The sequence below is a fragment of the Eutrigla gurnardus genome (genome assembly GCF_963514095.1).
Source record: "Eutrigla gurnardus genome assembly, chromosome: 19".
In the NCBI taxonomy this organism is placed as follows: Eukaryota; Metazoa; Chordata; class Actinopteri; order Perciformes; family Triglidae; genus Eutrigla; species Eutrigla gurnardus.
Window position 1 is genome coordinate 20,061,102 of NC_139930.1, and position 26,857 is coordinate 20,087,958.

The following is a 26,857-nucleotide window of genomic DNA, read 5'->3' on the forward strand; positions in this document are numbered from 1 at the left end:
TCTGACACGCCTTTACATAACAATTCAATCCGCGCCACCTTCCACCTCCTCAGCACGGCGAGGCCCAAAGGTGCGTTATTGGCGTGGATGCAATTTTTCAGCATCCCTGAAAGACTCATAATATTATTAGATCCGTGCAAACCCCAGGGTTTTTTGTGTGTGTGTTTTTTAATGCATCAGATGTGTTTCTCCGAGTCAGCGCGGCTTAGCATTGGGAGATCTGATGTGACCTGCATTATCATCACACATGCACACATTCACGGTCATAAAACCCACACATGGGAAAGGATAGAGGCCTATAGTGACAGTAAAGCCTTCTCGGAGAGGAAGCCGTCTGTGGTAAATCTTGAATAATAACTGAAAAGAGTTACGACCCTTGCCGGCATTATGCCGTTGCACACCTTCCTTCCTCCTCCCGCCTGGTGATTTATCTCTCGTCTGCCAATAAAGCTCAACATGAAAATGTCACACGTGGTAAAAGAGCTGGCCTCAGCCACGGGAGTGAGCCCCCGTGCAGTATTAGGCGGGTCTGGATTCATGACACTGTCGGTGTAAATTTTGATCCGAAGGTAGTTTCGCGGACCGAGAGGGGGCGAGGAGGGGACGTGGGACAAGAAGAGGGGAAATTGCAGGTGGAGCAAGCGGTTGACAGCAGAAGGAGGAAAAGATATTAAGTGGTGGTGGGGTGGGGTGGGGTGGGGGTGCAGATGGAAGAAGGATAGAACGAGGATCAGGATGACACCCCTGTAGAATGAGTTAGGGTTATGGTCCTGCGACTGGTGGATGAGATCTGTTAGAGGGCTTCTTACAAGAAATGGGTTGCAAGATGGGATACTATGGAAAAGATAGGAGGAGTGGAAATGTGATGTTATCCAGGGATGCTTTTGTTTTTTTGTAGACCAGGATCTCCCATTTGGTCTCCTCTTAATCAGTTCATCTGTGATAAGAAAAGTACAACCAGAAGAAATTCCACAGTTTGTCTCTAAATCCATTAATACATCTCAGTATGTATGGTTGATATTTCACCCAGAGGCGCCGTCAACTGTAACTTTAATCATAATTAATCCTAATAACCATGTTTTTTTAAAAGGGGGGTTGACGTTGGGGTTGTGACAAAGAGCCTCCAATTCAGAGCCAGGGAAAGAAAGAAAGAGAGGAAAACAGTGGACGTAAATAAAAGTGGCAGCCCCTCGGGGATCTCTCTCTCCCTAAATAACCTGGGAGCTGTGAAGGAGTCACTAATTACCCCTCCCACAGAAGAGGGGGGGGGGGGGGGGGGGGCAGTCACACTCGCACACAGAATTAGCCCGGGCCTGTCAGAGTCAGAGGCCATCACGAGGAGATAACAAGGCACAGATCCATAGATGGCGTAAGGGAGACGACAAGCATCGCGCCCCCGACTGCCAGTTGGCAGCCAGGAAGTGATACATATAAACGTATCAAGGCTGCGGATCGTCAGAAACAGGACGCCGAATCGGTGTGACGAGAACGTACTACTAAATACAGCGAGGCAGACGGGCTGTCACACGGTGACCGGATGAATCAGAAAGGGATGTCGCCATGGCAGATCGTCAAGGACTGATAACAGGGCCTACAGACTGTTAAACACGGAGGAAGAGAAAAAAAAAATCTGTGGGACACACGGATACGAGGAATAACAGTCACGCTGTGTGCCCACGAGCGGGAACAATACCGCCACAACTGCTGCTGCCACAATACGGCGACGTTAGCGATGCATACGTACACGCGGCAGAGCTTTGGTATGCACAAAGGGAATCACAGAGAGGGATATCAAGAGTAAAAGTATCCCCTTCAGCCAATTTGAATAGGCTTCAATTACAATCTCTTTGCACTTGTTTTTTCTGTGAATAGTATTCTAAACCTTGTCTTTTTTTTTCTTTCGCCACCTTCATCCTTTTCATTACTTTTACCAGAATTGATGTCGTCTTTTTCCATTCTGCGTTGACCCCCGCTCTCATGCATTTTTAAAAACAGCTATCTTACATCTCCTTCATTATCCCCACGGGAGCGAGCCCATTGTGTCCCAAAGGAAAATGCAATACTATGGAAACAATTACAGCCTTACTCCTTTTTTGATTTCTCTCTTTGTCTTTCTGCTCTTTTCAGGAATTCTACGCCGTCTTCAACCACGAGAGAATGAGTCGCTGAGAAAAGAGAAAGAGGTGGTGAAATCAAAAGGAAAGGAGCGATAGCAGGGGGGGAGAAAAGAAAGAAACCGATTAGACCATAATGGGGAAGTACGCCGGCCCATCCCATACTTTAGCCATCCAATCTCCTGATGGCCCCGGGGACAAAGCAGGTGGAGAGGGAGGGGCTGCCAAGTAGACAAGCCAACGTGATGGACACAGAAAGGATGGACAGGCTGCATTTACTTCCTCCCTGGAAAGTTAAAGAGAAATAAGGAGCAAAAGTGCACAACTTCAAAAGACATGAGAGAGAACGGACACTTCTCACAGGCTCATTTTAAAGAGTATTCGATGCTGCATATATTTATTTTTGTACAAGGGTAGATGAATTATAACTGAAAGAGGTCAGCGTTCATCACAGTGGTCTATACTTAATTTTTACTAGCTGAGCTTAATATTACTACACCTTGAACTGTGAAAACTGGTTATCCATCCTTTCTAGGGGACAATCTTAGTTGCAAAAAGGAAGTCCTTGGTGAATAAATTTGAGTTAACCTAAGCAGCTGCAAGCAATCAAATGAAGAAATTAATCTTACAAAGTATTTTCTGTGATAAAACTGGAACAATAGTAGAGGGGAGATCGCTTCTGTTGAAGCACTGACACAACTAGGCCTTTGCAAAATCAAAACCGCCCGCGGAGCCTTGTGGATGTTGGGGGAGCGAGAGAGACAAGAGAAATGGTGAGCAAAGAGCCCAACCACTTGCTCACGGGCCAAACCAACGGCAAGGGCACCTTGGCGGACAAGTTGCCCGGGACAATGACTGTGCGCTCCGTGCTGCTCAATCGAGACTCCCCGGATATCGAGAGCCGCCTCAAGCGGCGCCGCAACCGCACCCACCAGGTCCGCTTCAAAGACCTGGAGGATGGCAGCAGCAGCAGCGGAAACAGCGGAACGGGGGAGAACAATAGCCATCAGAGGCCCGCCACGGATTGTGACAGCCCACATCCTCTTCGCAAACACAGCGGCAGGTCCCCCAAGCCATGGACGGACAGAGACGGGCTACGGATTCAGAGTCTACCTGGCCAAACCTCAGTGGTGGGGGCCGTCCGTGGGGACATGGCAAGTACTATAGAGGTGGTTGCTGCTTTCTTAGCCAGGGCCCCTCCTCATCCATTGACGCCGGGTCCTACGCGTCGATGCTGGGCACCGCCACAGACTAACTCCCTAACCTTGCCAATGACACGCAGGCCCAGTACGAGCACCAGCACAGCCATCCAGACTTCCCCATGTCTGAGAAAGCCCCAGTCCATCTCTTCCACCCACACACGTAGCCACAGCCTCGGGGACTCGGTGGGCATGGATGGGGATGACGAACACGACTCCCAAGACGAGTACCATACGCACAACCATGTGTTGGTCCCCGGGTCCAAGGATCAGAACGGTCCCCCTGGGCCTGGGGATCGAGCCGTGGTGGAACGGAGGTCTAAAGCCTCCAGGACGGACATTAAATCAGCTGTTAGTTTGGTAAAGAACTCCAGGCACAGCTGTCCCCCTTCAATGCTTCACAACAGCGAGCCATTGCACTGTTCCTCTGTATCCTGTCGAGACGGCCCCAAGCGCCAGGGAAGCAGCACTCCCTCTGTGGTCCGGAGGAGAAAGCGGCTCAATAGGACAGCCAGTGACCCTGGAAAGGAAGTGCACTACTGCACCACTCCCACGCAGACTGAGAGCCCCCGGGCATCTCCGCCACCCGCAAACGCCAAACTCTGCACCACTCAAGTTCAAACCGAGAGCGCTCGCCCAACTCAAAGTTCAAAGTATTGCACCACCCAAAGTCAAACCGAGAGTCAACGCAAATCTCCACCTCTGAGTGACAAACCATGCATGGCTCAAATTCAAATCGACAATGCTCGTCCACCCCTACCTCCGAATGCCGAACAGTGTGCTGCTCCGATACAAACGGACTCGCCCCGTCACACCGCTCCAGATCGGGAACCTTGCACCACCCAGACGCAAATGCTAAGCCCCTGTGCTTCCCCGCCTCCGTCGACATCGCTGAGCTTAATGCATATTCAATCCGAGGGTCCCGCATCCCCAACTGCGACTCAAGACCCTCCAGCCACCCAAATAACTACTGTGCCTTACTGTACCTCGCCCCCACCTACAAGTGCACCAACGCAGACGCCTGAACACTGCGCCGAACCACCTTGCTCCTCTCCAGGCAAGCCAGCTCGCACCACCCCAACTCCACTCACGGCACTTTCCATTCCTTGTTCCACTGCTGCACCTACCGTCGCCCAACACCCTATCCCCTATTATACTGTTGTGTCGCCACCAACGACCCCCAGCACCGTTGTTGTCTGCTCCAGCCCTTCCTCGACTGCACCGTCCTGCCCGAGCCAAAACTGCACCTCCTCTCTCTCAATCATAGCGTCATCAGCTCCCCCAACCTGTTCCACCCCTACCCCAACCGTTACTCCCAATACAACTCCCTTGGACCCCATCAGACCTCCAACCACGGCCCCGAGCGTAACAAACGAGCCACCACACGATGCATCGAGTGCTACACCGTGCACATTTGTAACCCAGACTGCCCTGTCGTGCACCTCCATATCTTATTACTCCACCACACATTCGGTCAGTCCCCACGGCCCTCACCACCCAAACTCGACTACACCTTCTTATGCCACTCTCATACAAACTGTGTCTCATTGCAAAATCCCATGTCAAGCACTGCGAAATACCTCTTCTGCCAACACAGGCGTAACCCCCTACTCCTCCCCGGTCCCCAAATTAAAATCTTGCACTTCTCCGCCTCCGCCTGTGAAAACATACGCGTCCACTCTTCCAAATGCGCAGCCGTGCGCGACGCCAACTAAAGCTGTTCCTCTTTATTCTTCCACGTTTCGTGCCGCACCGCCATACACGCCCCCCTCTCAGGCGCCCTACAACGCTCAGGATAAGAGGGGCATCCGACTTCCACCTCCCCCGCCGCCGCCTCCACCTTACACGCCCCGCAAAAAGGGAAGCGATCCACCAGGTCCCGCCATCCGAACACCCATGCTCAGGGCAGACAGCAAGGCCAGTAAGAAAGATACAGATGGGGAGAAGGAGAAAAAAGAAGATTTAAAATGTACAGACTCACCCAAGCTCTGTGAGAGAGCCAGCTCTCTGAAGCACAGAGCTCAAACTCCGCCAGTCGCTGTGATGAAGGGAGAGAAGCAATCCTCCTCCTCTCCTGCCAAGGCCTGTTTTAAGTCCAGCTGTCTCAGCTCAGCCCAGGCTCAGCTTGGGGCACTACACAAAATGCTCTGCTCAGGACCCAACGCCAGGCCTAACACCCCCAACAGCCAACACCCGCTCCCTCCCAATCAGCAGGGTTGCTCTGGGGCCAGGGGCTGCTCTGCTTCTGGGGAGCGGCCCACCGCGGGGCCCCTGACTGCCACCCAGGCTGACACACTGAGACAGGTCCAGGAAATCCTGGGAGGGTTGGTGGCTGGCGCCAGGTGTAAACTGGACCCATCTAGGGTAACGGAAAAGCTCCTGGGCCCCAACGGACCCCTGCATGATATTCGTACTCTGCAGACCCAGCTCCACAGCCTAGAGGGGGTCCTGGAGACCAGCCAGAACACCATTAAGGTCCTGCTGGATGTCATTCAAGACCTTGAGAAGAAGGAAGCCGAAAGAGACGGGTGAGGCAATATTTTATTTTGGTCTGCAGTTTATTGTAGGAAAAACACGGCAATGCCTTCACACTGACTCCATAGCAGTATTGAGCTCAATCAGACCTTTGTCGGGTCACAATTCACACCACATTACAAAACTCTCATATTACTATATCACCATAAACATCCAGCTGCTGACATTCTGACATTAGCTGCTCTGAAGGCTTTTCATTTGCATTTAATTAGCCCTGGATTGACCTCAGGCCACGTTTAGATTAACTCTGGCCAACCCATCGTCACAGTGGAGCTGCCAAGGGTGCAGAAAGCTTTGGCACAAAAAAAACTCAGGGTTGCAAATAAGTGCACATTCACGGTAGATCACTTTGTAGCATGAACTGTGTATTTGTACCGTCTCACCAGCACCTTAAAACAACACGCCCACACCATTCCGCCTCTTGTGTTGTTTTTAACGCTGCACTGTTTTCCAGGAAGGACTGAAATGTCTTCCAGGGCTCACTGCACACAATTTAGGTGCACAGCATTTCAAAAGCGTTCATTGGACAGTTTTTAGTGCGACGCCTCACACTGGCATATGTTAGCCAAGGTGTTAACCCTGGTGAGACTATTCCTGAGTCAGTTTTCACAACACAACACATATGAAAGGTTAAAAAAAAAAAAAAACATTAGAATTTCACATCGTGGGGGTAGATGACCACAGCATCACAGGATTGGTTTTCACAACTTATGTCAAAGGTGGTGTTCAAAGATAAGCGTTAACAGTACTGTGAAATGTTACATAGCCCAAGGGGCTTTTTTGTCTGGGTTTAAATGTTGTGTGAAAGCCCTGGGCCAAAAAAGAGGAGCTATTCCACATTTGATGTTGTGAAATGTGAAATGACGGGAAGCCGTAGAGGTTGCTGTAAACCTCTCGGCCCTGGGAGGCCAGGTATGGATGCTTGGATGGATGGATGGATTGATGGATGTATCGATAGGAAGAAAGAAACGGGGAAGGAGAGAAGAACGAGCACCGGGACTACGTTATTTACGAGTGCCTGGTATTTTGGAGACCTGGAAAGTAAATGTCAGCATGAAGTCTAAGTGCCTGCTGTTTTATTCCCAGACAGTTAATTTCTCAAGTGAGAATCTGGTTCTCTCCAACACGAACACATAGCGAGAGGCAGACATTATAATGTGATCATAGCTCTGCACTGAGAGATTGTCTTCTCTCTCCTGGAGTGGAGTAGACAAGTGGTGGAATACCCTTCAGAAAAAGGGAGGAATATCCACAACTTCGCCGTGAATATTTCAGATAGACGGCTTGTTTGTGCCAAAGCTTTGTTGTGATGCAACTCCTCTATTTAAAGCCAAATCCCGGCATTGTAACATACTTTGGCAAGCAAACGGAACACAATGTAAATTTGGTTAGAATGAGAAGGCAAGAGGAAAGACCAGATTGAAGCGAGGAGGCAGGGGAGCGTCCGTATCGTTATTTTATTTAAGTCTCACGTCAGTCACGCAACCCTCGATCTCAATCTCATCCTTTTGATATGGTGAAGAATTTCTGTCATGTTAGACCACAGGGAGAAGCAGCAGCAGCTCTTTTTTCCCCCCCGTGCAGACGGAGGGGACAGATAGAAATCAGTACTTGGCTGTCATCGTGTTGGTGGTTTCAGATGCGCTATGCCTCTTAGTGTAAACCCTTTACCATTCTCATCAAGTCTTTAATTAATCTGCTTCCTACATTGTAAGCTGCTTAGTAATTTCTCCCGCCTTATCGCACCAAAATAGTACATGATGCGGGGACGAGAGAACCCTTCGGATGGGGACGAGATAGACACGGATGGATGCGCGTCTACGAATCCCTGGAAAGGCTCGACTGATATCTGAGCAGCGTAATCCACATCGCTAATGCCGACACTGTACTTTGCAGACGTTTGAACATGCGACCGCCCGGCCTTCTGCCTCATAAAGTGACACATCTCGCGTGTTCATATAGTAAGACTGACGGGGGCTAAGTCTAATGCATGCAGACTTTGACTTTTACCTCACAAGCATTGTTTTTAAGGCCTGCAGCCATAGTGAGTCATGGTTTACGTAACAGCCGGAGCCAGTTGGAAGAGGGTATCGTTCATTAAAAAATGATCAGGGGTGATTTCTGAGAGGATTACACTGGTGCATTTGCAGAGATGCGTGTGCCAGAAAATCAGTTTCCACAAGGGAAAACGATAACCTAAATGTGCACCAAACACGTGCACAACAAAACATCACTCTTTTACCCCTGATATGTCATCTCCGTGCTTCTCAACAGAAGACATTCATACAGGACCGGACAGGACATCGAGAACTGCGGGACCTGCAGGGACTGTGCCTGCATCATCTACAGGTACGTCGGACGTTTCCCTTCTGGGCGTGTGAGAGGAATTTTCCTGCATATTTATCGCCTCGTTTTTTTAAGATGCGAGCACCGAGAGCGCGGTGTGTGTCTCCGGCGCACGGTCGTGTGCATCACGCTGTCATTCTGAATCACGTCAGGGTTTTTTTTTTTTTGGAGGGGGGGGCTCAGTTTTCATGGCTCGGTGGGGATTGTCGTTCTGCTCTGTGTGACAGCACAGCCGGGTGCAGCACTCTGAACACGGCCACTCAACGCAGGTTTGATCACTTAACGGAGTTATTATTTATAAAGACTCATCACACACACACACACACACAGATTTAATGAGGCGAACATCAACACAGATCCTGCACCGGTGTGCCTACTTGGTTTCATCCCTCCTCCTCTACTCTTCCCATTTTTCTGCCCTCCTTATCCTTCTTTTACACACACACACACACACACACACACACACACACACACACACACACACACACACACTGAGTGAGAGTTACTGCGTAATCATTCCGCTCCAAGATTTGAATTGAAATCAATCAATTAACAAACAGGATTTCACACTTTATAGGAGGGTGAAGAAAGGCAAAAAGAAAAGTGCGGATCGCTATGAAATTGAAATCCCCCGTCTCTTAGTTGGAAATGTCAAAAATGGCAAAACAAAGAAGAAGGGCTTATTAGTAAAAGAGGCAAATCTTCAAGAGGGAGACGGGAAAGAAACGGCAGAGAGAGAGAGAGAGAGAGAGAGAGAGAGAGAGAGATGCACAAATATAACTTTAGTCTCACCAGATTAAACCTATCAAGCCGGACATATGAGCAATAAGCTATTTTAATTAGCATATATTTCTACCGCATCTTATTATAGGATATTTCACTCCTGTACACCACTATATTTGATTTATTATAATAAAAAGAGCGTCGGGCCTTTATAAAAGACATAAAACATTATAAAAATGCACCTCCCACTGTATAACATTTGATAAATTTTATCGACAAAAGAAACCACAAGCTTGGTAAGTCATGCGAGGCAGCCATCTTGAATTTGGTGAAGGAGGACCCTCTACTGCCTGCGTTACACTGATAGCCCTCTAGAGGGCAGTTAACAAGCGCTGGGTTGTATGCTATATGTTCGTCAGGTAACCATTGATCTCGTTGATGATGTCTCAGGAACAAATGGCGCTGTTACGCCACCGCTCTGCTTATTAAAACTCTCATGTAAACACCTCAGAGGGGTTACGCAAAATGATGTCATAAATCTGAGGAAGCATAACCCAATTAATGGGCCAAGATCCATCATCAGTCTTTTTAATTGTGGACTGGAGCTGGGAAAATGTGGCGTCTATACACCTCAGACTGATTGCTTTCAGTGATTTGATTGTGCAAACTCACCCACTCGCTCATTTATTATTTATTATTCTGTAGCGCTAATAGGGTGTTTCCTGTAGCTACAACACATCCTCTGCTTTAACCTGATTGTCAGGCAAATTATATTACCGCTGAAGTTTTTAAATTACTGTACACCACATAAATGATTCAGCCTAATCTGGTTATATTTGGTAATGTATTTATCGGGTGAATCAAACCCTACTCAATCAAGAAAGACATGAGGATATGAGGGGTGGGAATAGATCTGTAAGAAAAAGATCTGAGATTTAGAAATGAAAAAAACAGAGATAGACGAGGCAGAAGAAGCCCGTAAAGAACTTGGGTTATTCAGAAACTAAACACAGCTTCATCTTGAAAGATATTAAAGTAAAGGGTTGCTGTTCAGGAACGTCAGTATGGAGGAGCGATAGTTCATCGTCATCGTGAAGAAAGGGAATAAGAAATACAGACGATGGATGCACTGAGAGAAACATAAGAGAGTGAAACATTACCCTTAATATTAAACCGCCCCGCTGACGTCCCGAGCCGCTGTTTTGCGGTCAGATGACGGCTTATCGCTCAATCTACCTCTCGAGTCGACATGCTTCTTTCATGTGTGACAAGAGGATTTTCCCGCTTTGAAAGGGGAGGAGATTTTCTTTTCTTCGAGGCTCAAATCGAGCTGAGTCTAAAAGAGAATTTGGCAGCGATAGAGGAGGAAGGTGTTGGAGAGGGGGACGGGAAAAAAAAAAGAAGATAAAGTGAAGCCCGGAACAGAGTGAGTGATGGAAAAGCCATAAAATCTGACAGGACAGATTCCATCCATTAAAAAAAAAGCCTCTTGAAGAAGTCTTAGCTCTCAAAGAAAAGCACAGCTCAGCACATCACATGGCGGTATCAATCTAGTTGAAAAGCGCAGACGGCAATATATTTAGAAAAATGAAAATCATCTTCAGGCGAGACTTTTTGTCTGAAAAGAAAAAATGACCGGTGTTACTTTATAATGTGCCAGGTAGCTCAATGCGTCAAACTATGACGCAGTAAACGCGTGGTTAGCGTTGTGAGTTTGCGACAAAAAACGCTAACAACGTAACATTAATACGCTACAAGTTCTGTTTTTTTTGGGCCTTATCACACTCACATTTCCTAATAGTGTCTAATAATGACTTTGAAGTGTAGTTACTTGAATCGTGTGACTCCTCCGCAGAGCGTTTTAGCATCTTTCAGCTCATCGTTTTGGTTTTTCTGGCCCACAACCACCGACTTTTTGTACAGTATTTAACGGCCAAGGCGACACATATCTCCCTCAGGAGTTGGAGGAGACCAAAACAGAGCTAAAAGGGCGGTAAATATATGGACATACATTGGCTAGCCACAGCTATCCCTCCAAATGAAAGCTAATGTTTCATATTAACTTCATTAGGTGGTGTCAAAGCGGTGCTTATTGTGCTGCCCCCAAGTGGCCAAAAAACCAACAGCTTGATTTTAACTCCTTAATTTTGCGAAGATAGAAAAAATTGGGAATATTTGTAGAAGATTTTGCACAACAAATTTAACAAAACAAACATTCCGTTAGCATTATAGCTTCAATTAAGTGAATAAACACAAAACAGTGTATGATAATATCATAGGTGTGTGTTTTTGTTTTGGAGAAAATCAAAAATGCTTACTTTTAAAGGAAGAACATTTTGTTAAAACAAATATAGAAACACATGGAAATCTACGATAATACGTTGCGTAAAAAGCTGTGAAACGCGTGCTTTTGTTCGCCCGTTACAGGACGTCTTTCACGACGACGCTTATATAAAAATGCTAATGACACTTTAAGCATACAAATGCAGATACCAGTGGCTTCAGCATGCAACGCTTCGAACATTTTGTTCCTGACCCATAAGACTCATAAATAACCGCTTCATTTGTCCTGTTTTTTTTTAAGGGTCTCCCATTACATGGAGAATAATGCATGATACATCTGATGTTATTTATCCGGCACCAGTGGCACATTAACTGCATGTTAATACGTGCGGCCGAGTGTGTGCGTGCAGGAGTGTTAATTAGCGAGCCGTAGTTGTGTTATTCTCTTTGCTAATGGCGAGTGTGCTGTACGGAACAAAGTAGGGAGCTCTAACAAGGAACTGTTGTGCTTAATCCCTGAGGAGTTTGCGGAGACGTCGGCCTAATCAGATCTGTACTCCGCTGCTTTATCTCTGCTGCCGCTCTGTCTATTGCTCCATCACACATTTGGCTGGAGGAGCTCGATGGGCTGCTGTACTCTGAGATGGATTAATGACTCTCCGGACCGTACGTTTTCCAGCTAAGCTATGAGTCCACAAAGAGTTCTTTTTTTTTTTTTTCAAACACAATCCGTCATCGCCTTCACTGAACAGCACATAATTGAGAAAAGGCTTGCTGAGGAAGCTTTCTGGCTGCTTTTCTCTGCTTCCTACTATAGTTGACTGTTATCTGCCACTCACGCTCGTTAGATATCTGCCCCCTCGTTGTTTCCTCCCGTTCACAGTCTGCAGTGACATCTTTTAAGCATCCTATTTGTCAATGAATGCCTCTTCGCATCAGTGATAATGCACATGCGCGCCACAGTGGTGGTGGTGGTGGTGGTGGTGGAGGGTTTCCTCTCTAACGAGTCTCCGAGACTCGTGGGACGGAGGCCCAGACTGATCCGTTTGGAGGGCTTGAGACGAACATTTTGTGACAGCGCCTACAGAAACAACTCGTCACTCGCCGTTCTCACACACACACACACACACACACACACACACATCGTGAATCAGCGCTTCCTGCCACACATCTCCACCGACACGACGGTCGGATGACGGGACCGGATACTCGCACGCTGGCCTTCGATTGCAATAGACCAGAGAGCGAGTTGGTGGAGCATGAGAGACTCTTGGGATGACTCTTCCTGCATCTCAATATCCCCCCCCCCCCCCCCCCATCTCTCCACATACCTCTTCCTCTTTCTTTTCTCTTTTCTTACAAACCCCAGTGTGCAGTGAAGTGTTCCTCCACATTAAAGATGCATCGCAGGGCTTTAAAAGATTTTAAAAAGTGATAATAGTGTTTAAGGTGACCTGGTCTTACGATTGGCTTGGGACCAGACTGGCCTGTCCGATGGATCCCCCCTCGATTGGATCGCTGTTGAACATCTTGCATTGTTAAAAAGTGGAGGTCCTCCACGTTTTTCTGGCTAAGAACCCCTTAAAGGGACCACCTATTACATATCATGAACTGTGTTGCCAATAATAATGTGTATAATGATGTATAAAAGTAGATTGTAACGATGAATGGTTACAATGCTAAGCCATTAAAATAATAACTGTTGTCAGATTTATATATTAATAGAACATATTTTAATTCTATACTGGCATTTCTAACTCTCACATGATAGCATTTAATAAACAGGAAGATTTATATTTCCTTATTAAAGGTTGTAACCATGTTGATGTGTATTTTTGGACATATTTAAATTTTTAGAAGAAAAAAGGTTTGGGATGAAATCATTTCGGGGACTCCCTGCAGTAAGTCTGCCGACCCCTAGGGCTTAAAGGAAAAAAAAACAGCACACGCTCTGAGAAGTTGGCTCTAAAGTGGAGAATCTGGTAAGAACAACGCATGTCTTTTTGCCGTCACTCAACTGAGTGTTAGGAGCAGAGGGCTGTGGTGCATGGAGCCCTCGTTCACACTCCTCCTGCCCTCTATAATGTGCTTCTGTCTACTTCCCCCCGTCTCCTTAGCTTGGGTTTGATTCACTTTCTCATGCGGCCCAGAAGGGCATCGCAGTCCCCATTTCAAAACCTCCTTTCCACACGAGTCCCACCACTGGCCCCATAGACAGCTCCTCATTGTCCTGGTTTTATTCAGAATACGAATACTTTACAGACATCAAGAAAGAAGCAGCTTTTTTTCCAGTAGATTGCTCGTGTCACTTCCTCCCGCGCTTTGAATATAAATACATTTCACACCTAAATGGGGACGAGGGGGGATGGGGAGGGAGGGGTGCAAACTCCCCTATCCATTGGATAGGAGGAGTTAGGTGGAGCGTCGGAGAGGAGGTGAGGAGGGAAGCTCGCCCAGGCAGCTGCTTTCCAGCTTTGCTTTTCCCTCTCTGCAGCCAGACGAAGCAGAACCCGAGGTGTTTCTGTGCATTTATTCAGGGAAGCCAACATATGCACTGTAACATGTGCAAATGAGGGGAAAGAAAATTCAGAAAAACCTTTACCTCGATGTGTGCACATTTAGCTTCCCTGAGCAAATTATAGATGAACTTTGCATGTTCATGGTCACAGGGCGATTTCTGCTTGCAGCCATTCTTTAAACATTGACTGTTTTCTGCTATTATCATAACAGGCAGTCGAAAAAGAGCCGAGTGAATAGAATCTAAAATGAAATCCCAGGGAAATACAGAGGTGAAGAGAAAGGAGGCGAGGGAGTGCGTCTGTATTTGAAGAAGCAACAAAGCAAAGAGACAGAAAGAAGAGATTCAACAGAGTATATTACACTGACAAGTCCTGTGTGTGTGTGTGTGTGTGTGTGTATGTGTGTGTGTGTGTGTGTGTATTTGTGTGTGTGTGTGTGTGTGTGTGTGTGTGTGTGTGTTGTGTGTGTGTGTGTGTGTGTGTGTGTGTGTGTGTGTGTGTGTGTGTGTGTGTGTGTGTGTGTGTGTGTGTGTGTGTGTGTGTGTGTGTGTGTGTAAAAGACTAAGAAATACCTAATATGATTTTTAAAAGCAACTTGAAACAGATCAGGTTTCGTGTAAATCAGGGCTTGTATATCGAGTTTCAGTTAATGTTGCCCTTTTATTAACCACCACCTTTCCCCCGACTATAATTAATCATTTAATATTAAAGATGCTACAAATGACAAATTAAACGGTGTCATTTGTAGTGACGGGCCGACAGAGAATGATCACCTCGGCTGCTTTACAGAACTCTATATTATGTGGTGAAGCTGTCTGGACATGCAGGCAGCTGCTTTAGGAGAGAAAGCTTTAAAAAAAAAAAGCAATTGTACACTACCTGCTCACCAAAGAGCAGGCAGACAATTTTTTATTTCTTTTTTTGGAGGAAAACACTTTGTAAGGAAATTGCTGCCTGATTTATGTTCCCCAACAACATTTTTAAGAAGCACTAGAAGGTCATCAGGATGGATGGTGGGCACACAGAGTGCAGGACATCCTTAGGGCCCGTGTCCATCAAAGCACCTTTTTTTCTTGGCTGAAAACGCCAGATGCTCTCCTCAAACCACCCCAGCTGGGTGCACTTAGTTGCGTCCAGTTGCCCAGATACGGAATCTCTGCGGAAGTTAAAATGTCGGTCGAGTCGGCTACTTGCTCTGGATGAAGGTAGTTTGTGAGATGTTGCGCACTAGCTACATGTTCTAATTTGCGTAGTATGCATGTGGTTATAATAGTATGTGGTGCAATAGCAAGTAGCAGGTGGGAGGGGTCAAACACACCTGGGAGACCACTGTGCATGTCCTGTGTAAACGTTGACTTTACGCTAACGGCAGAGCGACTTTACGTTATGTAAGAATGTCTGTAGAAGGGCAGTTGCTGTTTATTTAAGGTAGCGTCATTATGTTGTTACGTTACGTCGGCAAGTTATGTGTTTACGTTATTTTTATGCTTTGTTTGCCAAGAGCACGTAACTACGACAGCGTATTAGAGCTACTGTAGGAAAAATAAAAAGGAGCCGAGAGAGGTGAGCAATATTCAGAGAAAAAAAGTTGCAAATTTGCTAGTTTTTGCTACTTTATTAGGATGCCAACAACCGGCATTTATGCTAGCTAAAATCACATGAATGTCACATTAATACATCACAATGCGTGACAACGCCTTGCTAAGGTCCTTAGGGTGAATACTGTTGATGGTTATTGTTGGTTTTATTGATTTGAGGCCAAATTTTCGTCTTATAGGAGTTTATTGATTGGGCAGTTGGGGTAAATGCTAGCAGTAGCTTTCACTTATCATAGCAATGGCAAACATCCGGCGTGTTTACTTCCTCTATGACCGCTATAATAGAGTCGCAAATTTGCAACTTTAAAACAAATTCGCGACTAGTTGTGTGTAAATGTCATTCCTGGGAGACGTGGTTGCATTTTCCTTTAAGTCCATTTGTACGTTAGCACCCAATCCCACATGGAGAACATGGACTGTACATAAAGAACCAAATAAAGAAGTATAAGATACTATATAAGCAGATAAAAACTTACCATGGAGGTATAAAGGACTATAAATAGGGGCAGTCACTGAATGTAAACACATTGAATGGGTATTGTTGAAAAATGTCAGCTAGAGCATCCAAATAAGATTTAAGATCTAGAATCGGAAACGAATACGTTCAAAACATCGTGGGGCGTCGATCTAAGACCCCAAATAATCTCAAACTAGCTAGCTTAGTCACTAATGCACTTATTGAACCCCGAGGTTAAGTCCCTTCAGTCAGGCGACGTCCGGATAATCTGCAGGCTGCAGAGCCGGATTAGATTCTCCTCTGATATTTCACATCTCCAGGTTGTCCGTATCTGACAGGAAATTGATCCGAACACTCGCAGATTTCCTCCTCGCCGTATCTTAAACCACAAAAAAGAGAGAGAGAGAGACAGCGATAAATAGAAACCGATTGAAACACAACAAGAGGGGAACGTCAACGGGGCGGTGGATTCTCAGTTGTAACTGGATATGAGAGGGTTTTTCCTTTCTCTAAAGAAAGATTTGTCAGATTCTTGACTCTGACCTTTTGCTAACAACCCTGTCAGAGCTCTCAGACCTGTGTGTGTGTGTGTGTGTGTGTGTGTGTGTGTGTGTGTGTGTGTGTGTGTGTGTGTGTGTGTGTGTGTGTGTGTGTGTGTGTGTGTGTGTGTGTGCGTGTGTGTGTGCACACTTCCCCCCCTGTGGATCATAATGGAGAAGTGGTGTGTGTGAAATGTGTAAAGGGCAGGGCAGCCAGTTCTTCTGCAGTAATCCATCTTTACTTCGGGGCCGAGCGCAACAGGCACCTCGCAGGGGGGGGGTAAGGGGGGAGTAAGGGGGGAGGCATCACTCTTGTTCATAGGAAAGTACACACAAGACTTTCACAGTGAGAAAACAACACAATAGAAGTGACGGCTATCATTTGTTTCCATAAAGTCTGTATTTTTTTGCCTTTTGACAAGAAAAAAAACCAAGTGTAAAAAATCGCATACATCCTACAAATGTTTGTGTGCATCCACGCGGGAGTTTGTTTGTGAGGAAATATGACAGATATGGGGCTGGGTGTGAAACTGGAGAGAGAAAGAGAGACCGCGAGGACCCTGGTTCTTTGTTTTTGTTTTCTTTGGCAGTAACCACAGAGCCTGGTGCCAACAGCGAGTGCCAGATGGTGGCCGTCACCGTTGTGCCGTGTCTTTGATGCGAGGAGGAGAGAGGAAGATGGAGAGTGGCGTGTGGAGTAATGTGGATGATGTGTCATATAAATACTAATCACGTTAGAATCACACCCACAGCTAAATTAGATCCCTAAAGCTCCTCCATCAACCTCCCCCCCCCTCCCTCAATCTCCCCCCTGCTTTGGCACCGAGCCGTTCATTATCAGAGGTGATCGATAGATGAGATATTAAACGCTGGATGCTAACGCTTTCATTAATGCTTCATAAATCATATCCTGATTCTTCATAAATTGTATTTTTGTGGGGGGAGGGGGGGGAGGAGGTTTGCCAGGTTTCTATGAACATCCCTTTGCATGAAGGTGAGCTGTGATCAAACAGAATTAGTTTTTTATTAATAACCAACACATTCTCCCTCATAACGCCATCATAATGTTCTACGTACGTTATGTTTAAGCAACAAAAGGCTCAGGAAACGACTGTGGTTTGGGTTAAATAAAATAATTTATGATAATTAGTTACATAGCTTTTGTTGGTAAAGTACGGAAGAAACTTCAACACGATTATTTTTCTTCTTCTACATATTTTATAGACTTTGGGGGATTTATTATTTTGTACATTGTTTTTTTTCATGAAACTTTGTTCTTTATCTAATGAATTATTTTGGAACGTAAAGCTTCTACGTGAAAGCTGTGATTTTCATGTTGATTTTGGCGGCCCCTGTGGACAAAAGTGGTAGTGTTACCATTCCTTTAGAAACCTGGTTGCTAGACACGGGGTCACAGATGATAACAACACTAGTACGCTTTTTATAATAATAATTGCTGCATATAGAGGCATCAGTATTAAACCAGTTAAAAGTTCCTCACACTAACTTGCAGCTGCTTTTTTATAAAAAATCATTTCTTCAAAGATATTATCTCCAAAAAAGAACCCTTATGTCTTGTCAGAGGCAGCAAAACAAACTGTTATTCCACTGTTGTTCTGTCAGATATTTCTATCGTATGGCTTTGACCTTGCAAGGGATAACAGGAGAAAATAAAAAAGAAGGATTAACGTTGGAGTTTTCTGCATCTATGCGCATGTCTTCCTACAGCTCACCTCACACCCAAACCTCCATCACCCCCTTGAGACCTTGTCTTCATCCGTCCCACCTCCAAATCCTATAGAGGTGAAACAAAATAAGCACACCCCATACGTTAGTGTGTCGAACGGCGCGACAGAAATAAAGATGGATTTGGACTGCTGTTTTTTTTTTTTTTTTCAGGTGGCAAACTGCCACCCTGCTGTCAGACCTCGCTCTCTCTCCGATCTCCTTAATAGCCACTCATCCATCCGAGCCTTCCGCTCCAGCAGCCATCACTCAATACCTCAATGGTTGCCGAGGACAAGCAGGCGCCGCGTGCAACCAGCCGTCACCTTTTTGCCTTTTAATTCACCTTCGCTGACTCACTGTTCAGTTCATTCGCCGTGATAATAAGTAGGTGACTTTTGAACAAACTTCTTAAGCGCCGGCCCGTCGCTGAGCATTTGTTAAATACCCTCTGTGGGCGTCGGTTCTGAGGGGGAAAAAATAAAAAAGTCCTGGCTTGAATGTGAGGACAGACTGGCAGAGCACACCTCGTCACATATGTTGCACTAAATTTGGCCCACAATAGCTCCGGGAGGCCGGCGCTAAATATTGTTCCAATTTCCTCGCGACCAGCACATAGCTGTTATCGACACAGATCAACACTGATTTGAGTCCAGCTGTCCCGAAACCGTGGAACTGCAGACGTATTGCAATTGCACTTTCTTTAGTTCCCGCACTAACAAGTTCACCAAACTTTGCTGCTCAGCGGTTCAGAAACGAGGCGAACCTGCAGACCCGACGCTATCGGGAGTTTCATCTCGTCGTTATTTTCCATCCTACTGTTTGTTTCACTCATTAATAGCGTTGTATGTTTGACCAAAACTGAATTTCAGCGAGAAAAGCTCTAAAAAAACGACCTGGAGCTTTTATCTGCCACAGTGATGGATGCATCCCCAAAAAGAGGGGGTGGAGACCCAAACCGAGCTAAAAGCACAGTAATTGGACCAGTGACAAATGAGTGCTAACGCTGATCTGTGTCTGCTTGATGGGTAAATTTAGTCAAAAGTTCCCCGTAGCATATAATTCAAAATTGTTGGGGAATGATTCACTTTCTGAGAGTTAGATGAAAAAAATCAATCCCACTGTCATGTCTGCCTGTTCACTATGAAGCGATGGGAACAGGGGGAAACCCTCGTCGGCTAACCTAAAAATGTCCAACTATTGCTTTAAAGCAGAGATCTTCAACAGGGGGTCCGGGACCACTAGGGGGTCTACAGAGATACAACAGGGGGTCCCTGAAATGACCAAAAAAAAATGTCTTCCAAAATTTTAAATATATCCAAAAATACACATTAACATGAATACATGAATACATAAATATAATATAAATTATATTTAAAATATAAAGGTTAATTAATAAAGGGTTAATGTGAAATTGTGATACAATATGTTCTATAACTATATGAATCTGTCAACAATTATCATTTTAATGGCTTAGCATTGGAAACATACATCAGTACCTTTATACATGGTATGATAGGCTCTACTACACATTATTAATAAGCAACATATATGATATGTAATCACTATCAGCCAATAGGGGGTCCTTGGCCTGACAAACGATGAAGACCTCTGCTTTAAAGACAATTCTATGGCAGATTGTTTCCACTGACTCCATCAAATAAGCCACACATGACATATTTGTGTCGTCACCGGTCCAGATCACCACCTTCCCCGTTATGCTACATTTAATAATCAGGTCGCTCAAAGCAGCCGTGCTGACAGACGGCGTTAGGTGATAAGCAGCGTGCACGCAACGGTAAACTCCCAAAGTCAACCGGTAACGAGTGTGAATTCACAGCGAACAGCTTTTTCCCCCCCACTGAGCAGATCCTGGATGCTCAGGACTGCCAGCCTTGCAATTTGGCTGCCGGTTCTGTGCAAACTTGTCTCGCTTATACACTTTGTAGAGCAAACTTCCCCCATGGTGCAACGGGCTCTACAGAGACAACAAAGCACGGCAAGCTGGTGTAGCGAGAGGGTTTGAACTCCTCGTTCTCCACCATCCAAACGCACATCATCATTGACAACTCTGCGTTGCCCCGTAGCTGTGTATGTGAGCGTGCAACGGTTGCCTGTCCCTGTGATAGCCTGGCAACCTGTCAACTACACCTGCCTTCGCCGGTACCGTCTAACTCTGACGGGACTGAAAGCTCCCGGGCCGACATCTGCTTTTATTTCCTCATCCCGAGCTTACGCTTCCTCGGTAATCAATCTCAACCTCACTCGCTTTTTATTTATGAAGCGCAGAGGACTTCTTAAATCTTTCCCAGTTTCGCTCTTCAATAAACAACATTTTATGTTATTTATGCGCAGGGAGAGAAACACAAACAAGGTGAGACTGCACTCTCTGGGAATGGCTGGGCTGTTGATTTTTTGAAAAACAAAGCTCTGGGGGAAGCGCCAGAGGTCACTAATAAGGTCACATTAGTAAAAATCCACCTGGGTAATTGCTATGAAAATGTAAATATCAGGAATTCATCACAACACGCAGACGGAGACGGAGGGAGAGACGGCAACATTGATGCTATACAAGGTTATTTAAAAGAACAGGTTCCCCTTTGTTTATTCTGAATCGCTGCCAAAGCACTTCGGCACGTAGTCACGACGCTACGATGTATTGACCTTGAGAAAGGGCACGTTTTCTGTATCCCGGCGCATAGTTTCAGTACAATATATTGTTCTGTCTTATGCTGAGAGGCGTCTTCGTGTAATGTGATCCGACTGCTGGTGATGTGCATTTAAGCTTTTAGCATTTTCTGATTAACATAAATTATATGGCGTAGTCAAACCCTACGTGGATGGCATAAATGGTGTAAATGACGTGTCCCTGAGGTATTAGTCAGGTTTACAGTGTCTTTTCCTTTTCCTGCTCAGTCACACATCCTCCTCCCAGCAACACAAACTTGCCTGAGTCGACTATCTTGTTACTGAAGCCATCTGTACATCTTTTTCTTTTTTACATGATGAATGGAGGTGCGGATAGCGAGATGACTGTGTTCGGCTCTGTGCTTTACACCGGGACCGGCCTTCTGTCAGTCCCAATCAGACGTCAGGCAGGAGATGCCGGAGCCAGCTGTCAATAACGACAACAAAAAACAAGCAGACTGTGTGTCTGGCTAAGAAATCACTGCTTAATGAGCTCATTAACTTTAGATGTAAGGCAATTTCTCATGATCACAACTTAATTATCTGGTCATCCTGAGATACCGAGTTTAATTATTTCCCCACGTCATTACTGAGCCATGTCGGCGCCGCGGCAGCGCCGGTGCGGTGATCCGTCGATCCACCACCTTTTGATACTGAAGTACCTCAACGATTCAAATTAAACCACACCCACTCCTTTTTGTGAGTAACTCTGGTGCAACTCCTATCGGACCTAGAGGGATGTGATATCCCCTTAACCTAAAATTCAGGACCAAAGGTGCTACAATAGGAAGGATTGTCCATTGCATTCATGGTCCCTAGAGGATAAGTGAAGCATCTTTCCATCTTTAGCCACCCTGGGGTGGACTTTCTCAGTGGAGTGAAATGTTTTAAAGACGATTGGATGGATTGCCATGACATCTGGTCCAGTTCTCCCCTCTAGCATCGGTTTTTTGGGACCCGGCAGGGTTTCCACTCTTTACATAGTGTTTTCAAACCTTCACAGGAAGTGAGTCACGTGATTAGTGAGCAACAAACACATCACGTGACTAGCAACTAATGTCACGTAACTCTTTCTGACTTTCAGTTTTACCCCAGACATCAAACTTATATGTTAACATTCAGTTATCTGGCCTTAAACTCTGATCGTTGCTTCATTTCACCGTGCTCTTAACTCTCCGTTACAAGAGTTTAATTCAGGTCTAATTGCTTGGCCGAAATCTGGGCCTGCACAAAAATACGATTGCCCTTACTGTCCAATATTTCTAAATGATGCTCACGGAGTTTCTGCTTGACACAGACTTCTCCTGAGTGCCTTGAATGACTTCTAAGATACTGATCAATGCCCCCCCCCCTCCCCTGTCACCCTTACTTTTCCTATATTTTAAGGCCTTGTTTAGCTTTTGCTTCAAGGGCAATAACAGATTAGGCTTGCACGGTGCCTAAGCCCACAGCAAATGAATAGAATTCAGTTTGGCTCACACCAAGTGGACGCAAATACACACAGACAAGCACATACAAATATGGCCAAACAACACCGAGGCTGTGCATTAATTAGTGTTTGAGGAGGAACATTAATCCGAAGCGTTCAGTATCATAACGCTGCGGGTGAAATATGTGACCCGGACAAAAGAAATCTCGGTCGTGAATCAGATTTTAGATTCAAACAATGGTGGTTTGCATCAGAGTGCCAAATCGGTGAACATCTGGTTGTCAATGCAGGTATCAAAGAAGGGTGTTTGGAGGTATAGACCAAAGTCTGGGCGTCTCTGTGAGAGCCAAGCAGCTGGTGAGAGCGCCTCAAATAATAGTCTAATACCTCGGGGTACAGCCTGTCTCCTGAGTGGTAATAGGACATTGTTGTGTGTGTGTGTTTGAGTGTGTGTGTGTGATATTGGAGGGTTATAGTGGATGGTGGAGTGTGCACACATCCACAGCTCCTTGTCATATTGCGTGTCACATGCTTTTGTGGGTGTGCTTCCTCATCACGGACGAACACGGCTCTCGACAGAAAGCGACTGCTCACGTAATTCCTGATGAAATGAAATGTTCCCTTTTTTTTAAAAGAAAAAAAAAAAACCGAAGGTTCGGCCTATAGTCGAGGAAATTGGAAAGATATTTGGACTTGATTGCCTTCGGCGCTGTATTTGTGCCGAGAGTCTCTCAGCTACGGCACAGAGGAGGAGGGACGGAGCAGAAATGATGATCTCCCGTTGCTGCTGCTGCTGTATGAATGTTTTATGGATCCAAGGATGAGAGAGAGACGACGCACCACTCAACCTCTCTATTATTTTAAAAAATACTGGTTTTGAATATTATTTTCATCTCGTCAAGTTGTCGGCCTGTATCCGACTGCGTAGCGAACGGAAAGGGCAAGAATCTGGCTCTGTTTTCTAACTGCTGCTCAGTGTCAGGTCACCTGGCTGCAGTCAATGCTACAGCCATATACACGTCGTAGTGCCATTTCCTCTCATTGTGTTCAATTGACAATTTTGAATAACCTTGAATTCCAGGCAAATGATTTAGTAACTACAAATCTGCTGATTAATCCCCCCCAGAGATGCACCGGGGTAGTGCTCTTGGGCAAGGTCGCTGTCTCCCAAATTGAATGATTAAAAAAAATAAAGGTAGATTTATGTCATAAATCTCTGAGGATGGAATGACGAGCACAAAGTAAGGTCACGCAGTGGAAATGTACTGACACGTGATGTATGAACTTGTTCCACCTGATGTGTGGTTGACTTTGGAGTCACTTTGATTCACTAAAACAAACATATTTATTTCAAACCAAACCACAACCTTTTTCCTAAGCCTAAAGTAGTGGCTCTGTTGGAAGTTTATTTTGAAAAGACACTCGTGTGGAAACTGACGGTTAAAGCACCAAAACTTTTAGGCATCAAAACTACTTTTCGGGGATTTAAGAAAACAACCTTGATCCAGACTTTTTTTTAATTAGAGGAGGAGTCATGCAGATCAGGCTGGGTCTAAAAAGTGAAGCCAATCCGGAAGTGCCTTGAACTTGCGTTCTATTTAATGGCCAGCAAGGGCCGACTCCTGATTGCAAAATAAAGTCTTATTGCATAGATATCTATGAGAAAATGATCCTACTTCTAACTTGATTTATTAGCTCAGTAAACATTGTAAACATGCGTTTATAGACCATAAACGCATTGTTTCAAGTATTAGGTAATACAGCATGATGTTCATTTTTAAAATGATGATCCCATTTAGCATAAAACAGCCAATAAAGCAGGGTATGCTTTAGGCTGTGTTACGAGTGTCGATCATATAATCTATGGGGCTAAATGAGCCGTCGTTTTCTCTTCCATGTACAGTATTTCACCAGATAACTGTTGTAATGTGTTTCATATCCATGGAACACACGGAGAAACTTCCCCTTTAAAAGGAGGTTGAATGTGCACGGCCTTCTACTTTCAAACTCTCACATCAATCTTCACAGCGAAGGTCAAACATCCGAGTGAAGCAACAAAAAAGCAAACACTTTTTTAAAAATGTATTACAGAACATGAGGTAAACACACAGCAATTACTGTGAAAAGCACACGATCGCGATCATTCTCTCCCACACTCTGCGCCCGAAGCTGCTTAAACCACAGTAGACACTGGACTTCTAAATGATGGGCCCCTGCACCATCTGTAGAAACACACACCGACCGTCATCGGAGATGCGAGGACAGAAGAGGAGCACCGTGTTAGGTTCACAGCTGCCTGCCTGCCACAGTTTGTGGCCTCAGTGTGCAGATAATTAAGGTTGAGGGTGGACAGCTCCCTACAGCGGCGCCGTGGCAGCGCCGTGGACCGGGGGCCATTCATTTTCCACAAAGAGGGAAGGCAGCGGAGGCGAGGCAGGAGCCGCCGGGGAGCTCTATAGGGAGCCGAGCTGTACGGTGGCACACTAGAAGACGTGGAGTACTTTATTTACTCGATTCATTTCAGAGTGGTAGGTAGATACAGACTCCGCCGCTTCCTCTCCCACCGACTTCACTTTGTGGCGCTCTGGAGGTTTGTTTCCAGCTGTGATGATGCAGTCCCAGCTGCCACAAAGAGGTTTAGTTAAAGTGGATATTTGTGTCCTCCTACCTGCTGTAAATATCGGGGAGGAAAGAAAATCCGTTACCGTTTACTGTCCGCAGCCACTGTGCTCCTTGTCTGGAGTTTGATGTCTCATTTAGTTTGTTTTGTGAGAACACCGGTGGGCATCGAGAGTGAAGTGGGTTTGAGCGGCTGAGGGAGTGGGAGCACTGAACTCTGGATGGATATGAATGTGAGAGCCCTCATTGTTCTTGCCTGAGAACTCGGGGCCCTGCTGCTGCTGCTGCTGCTGCTGCTGCCGTCCTCCTCGCTTCCTCTGCAGCACTTCTCAAACCGAGGGAGTCCTTTTTTATTCCAGCATCTGTGCTGTGATGAGAAACACCAGCTAACTAGGCCACTGCATAATAAGCAAGAATAGCAGCGAAGAAACTGAATAAAAAAAACCCAGAATCAGTTCATGGGGGGGGGAAGCTTACCCAACATGCAACTGCTGACAAAAGTAAATCTCCAAGCAAATATTGTCTTTATTCCTTTTATTGCAGATGCATTGGTTTCTTATTGCTTACATTTACCTCATAGCTTCTGCAGAGGTGCATCAGAGTTCACGTCTCATTTCAGCACCGAAGCCCCCCCCCCCCCCAAGCTACAGCCATGTGACTGACAATGCACCTCGCTGACTTTTCATTCGCCGTGCGCGTGTCAACTGCAGTCCCGGGATTCCTCCTGGTGCTGCAACATTTCTGTGATACTCAGCGTTTTAGCTCTTGATTCACTTTGTCAACGGCTTCATTATTGTTCACGATGGGATGTGGCAGACGCGGGAGACTTCACGCCCCCTCTTTCAGGCTTTTCACACCAGTTCCTTCTCTTTGTTTTGGCGCCGTGCACGCTCTTCATTTCGCCAAAGTGGCTTTAATTGATTTTTTTTCTTCTTTTCTATGAAAACAATATGACAGCGGCCACTTGAATCTGCAGCTTCCTTTGGCTACAGGGAGCTTTTAAAAGCGAGTTGCATCGTATTGTCTGTCGGCAGGCAGCTGTTTTGAGCAAAAACAAAATTTAAAAAGCAGACGGACACAGTTAGCGACTAGCAGGTGAACACAGCGGAGCATTTGGCAGCAAAAGAGTGAGCTATTTCTGGTAGAGACCAAAAACGAAATCACTCATTGCAAGTTTAAGCACCCATAACTGACACTTTGTCTCTCTCTCCTTCTCTTTCCAGCGTAGAGCACGACTTCCGTCTGCAGGAAGGGCAGGTGGTACGCACATGGAAGGTGGGCGACCCTCCAGAGGGTTCGCCGCAGACCCCCACCCCCCAGCCCTCCACGCCCCACCAACAAGACTCCCCTCAGACGGTGCGACCCCCTCCCACCACCAAGAAGAACAGGAAGAAATGCTTCTGGTTCCTCTGAGTGCTTCAGGAAGGATAAAAAAAAAAAGGTTATTTTGATACTATATACCTTCTTTAAAAGCCTCATAAACTATGGAGACGTGGGATGAAGCGCAGGATTCAAAATGAATTCAATGCAAACTGTGGGAGGAGATAGAGGTTCGCAAAGGGTTACGGCGATGTTACCGTTGGAGATGAGGAGAATGGTTTGACTGGGGCGCACATGTTGTTACTGCTCTCAAAATGCCTCTTCAGCACTAACAGGTTTGATACTGGCGCAGGGAAGTAAAAGTGCTGAAGTCAAATAAAAGCAAAAGTTCAGTCCACAATATGACTCACAGTTAGGAAGCAATTAGGAGACATAAAGAGAATATATAGCGAGTGGAACGGGGGCAAAGGGGGCACTGTACGAGAGGCAATACAGCAGAGAAAATGGAGAATATTTATAAAATATGATATGAATAAAGTTTATGGGCAGAGAGAGAATGAAAAGGACAAGAGGAAGGATTCATCTTCATTAATGGACTAATGAGGGTAAGAACACCAGCTTTTATATCCAGAGACATTTAAAAAAGAATTATTATGACCTGTATTTAAAACTTTTAAAAATACTGTAATTGATAACAAAGTATTACACATGTCTACACACACACACACACACGCAAATACACACACGGACAAAATTAACTGAC

General features: G+C 45.7%; 1 protein-coding gene across 2 annotated transcripts in view; it reads left to right on the forward strand.

The window, feature by feature from the left end:
* LOC311030008 (uncharacterized protein) overlaps nucleotides 1-26,857 on the forward strand; it is a 30,651-nt gene extending 3,794 nt beyond the window's left edge. The window contains exons 2-4 of one of the 2 annotated variants that reach the window (XM_084035481.1): nucleotides 2,128-5,841; nucleotides 8,123-8,197; nucleotides 25,998-26,857. In XM_084035481.1, the coding sequence (XP_083891607.1) occupies nucleotides 2,885-5,841; nucleotides 8,123-8,197; nucleotides 25,998-26,187 (3,222 nt within the window). In that variant the 5' untranslated portion in view covers nucleotides 2,128-2,884 and the 3' untranslated portion in view covers nucleotides 26,188-26,857. The remainder of the gene's footprint in view (nucleotides 1-2,127; nucleotides 5,842-8,122; nucleotides 8,198-25,997) is intronic. The other variant, XM_084035482.1, reaches the window with a different exon arrangement.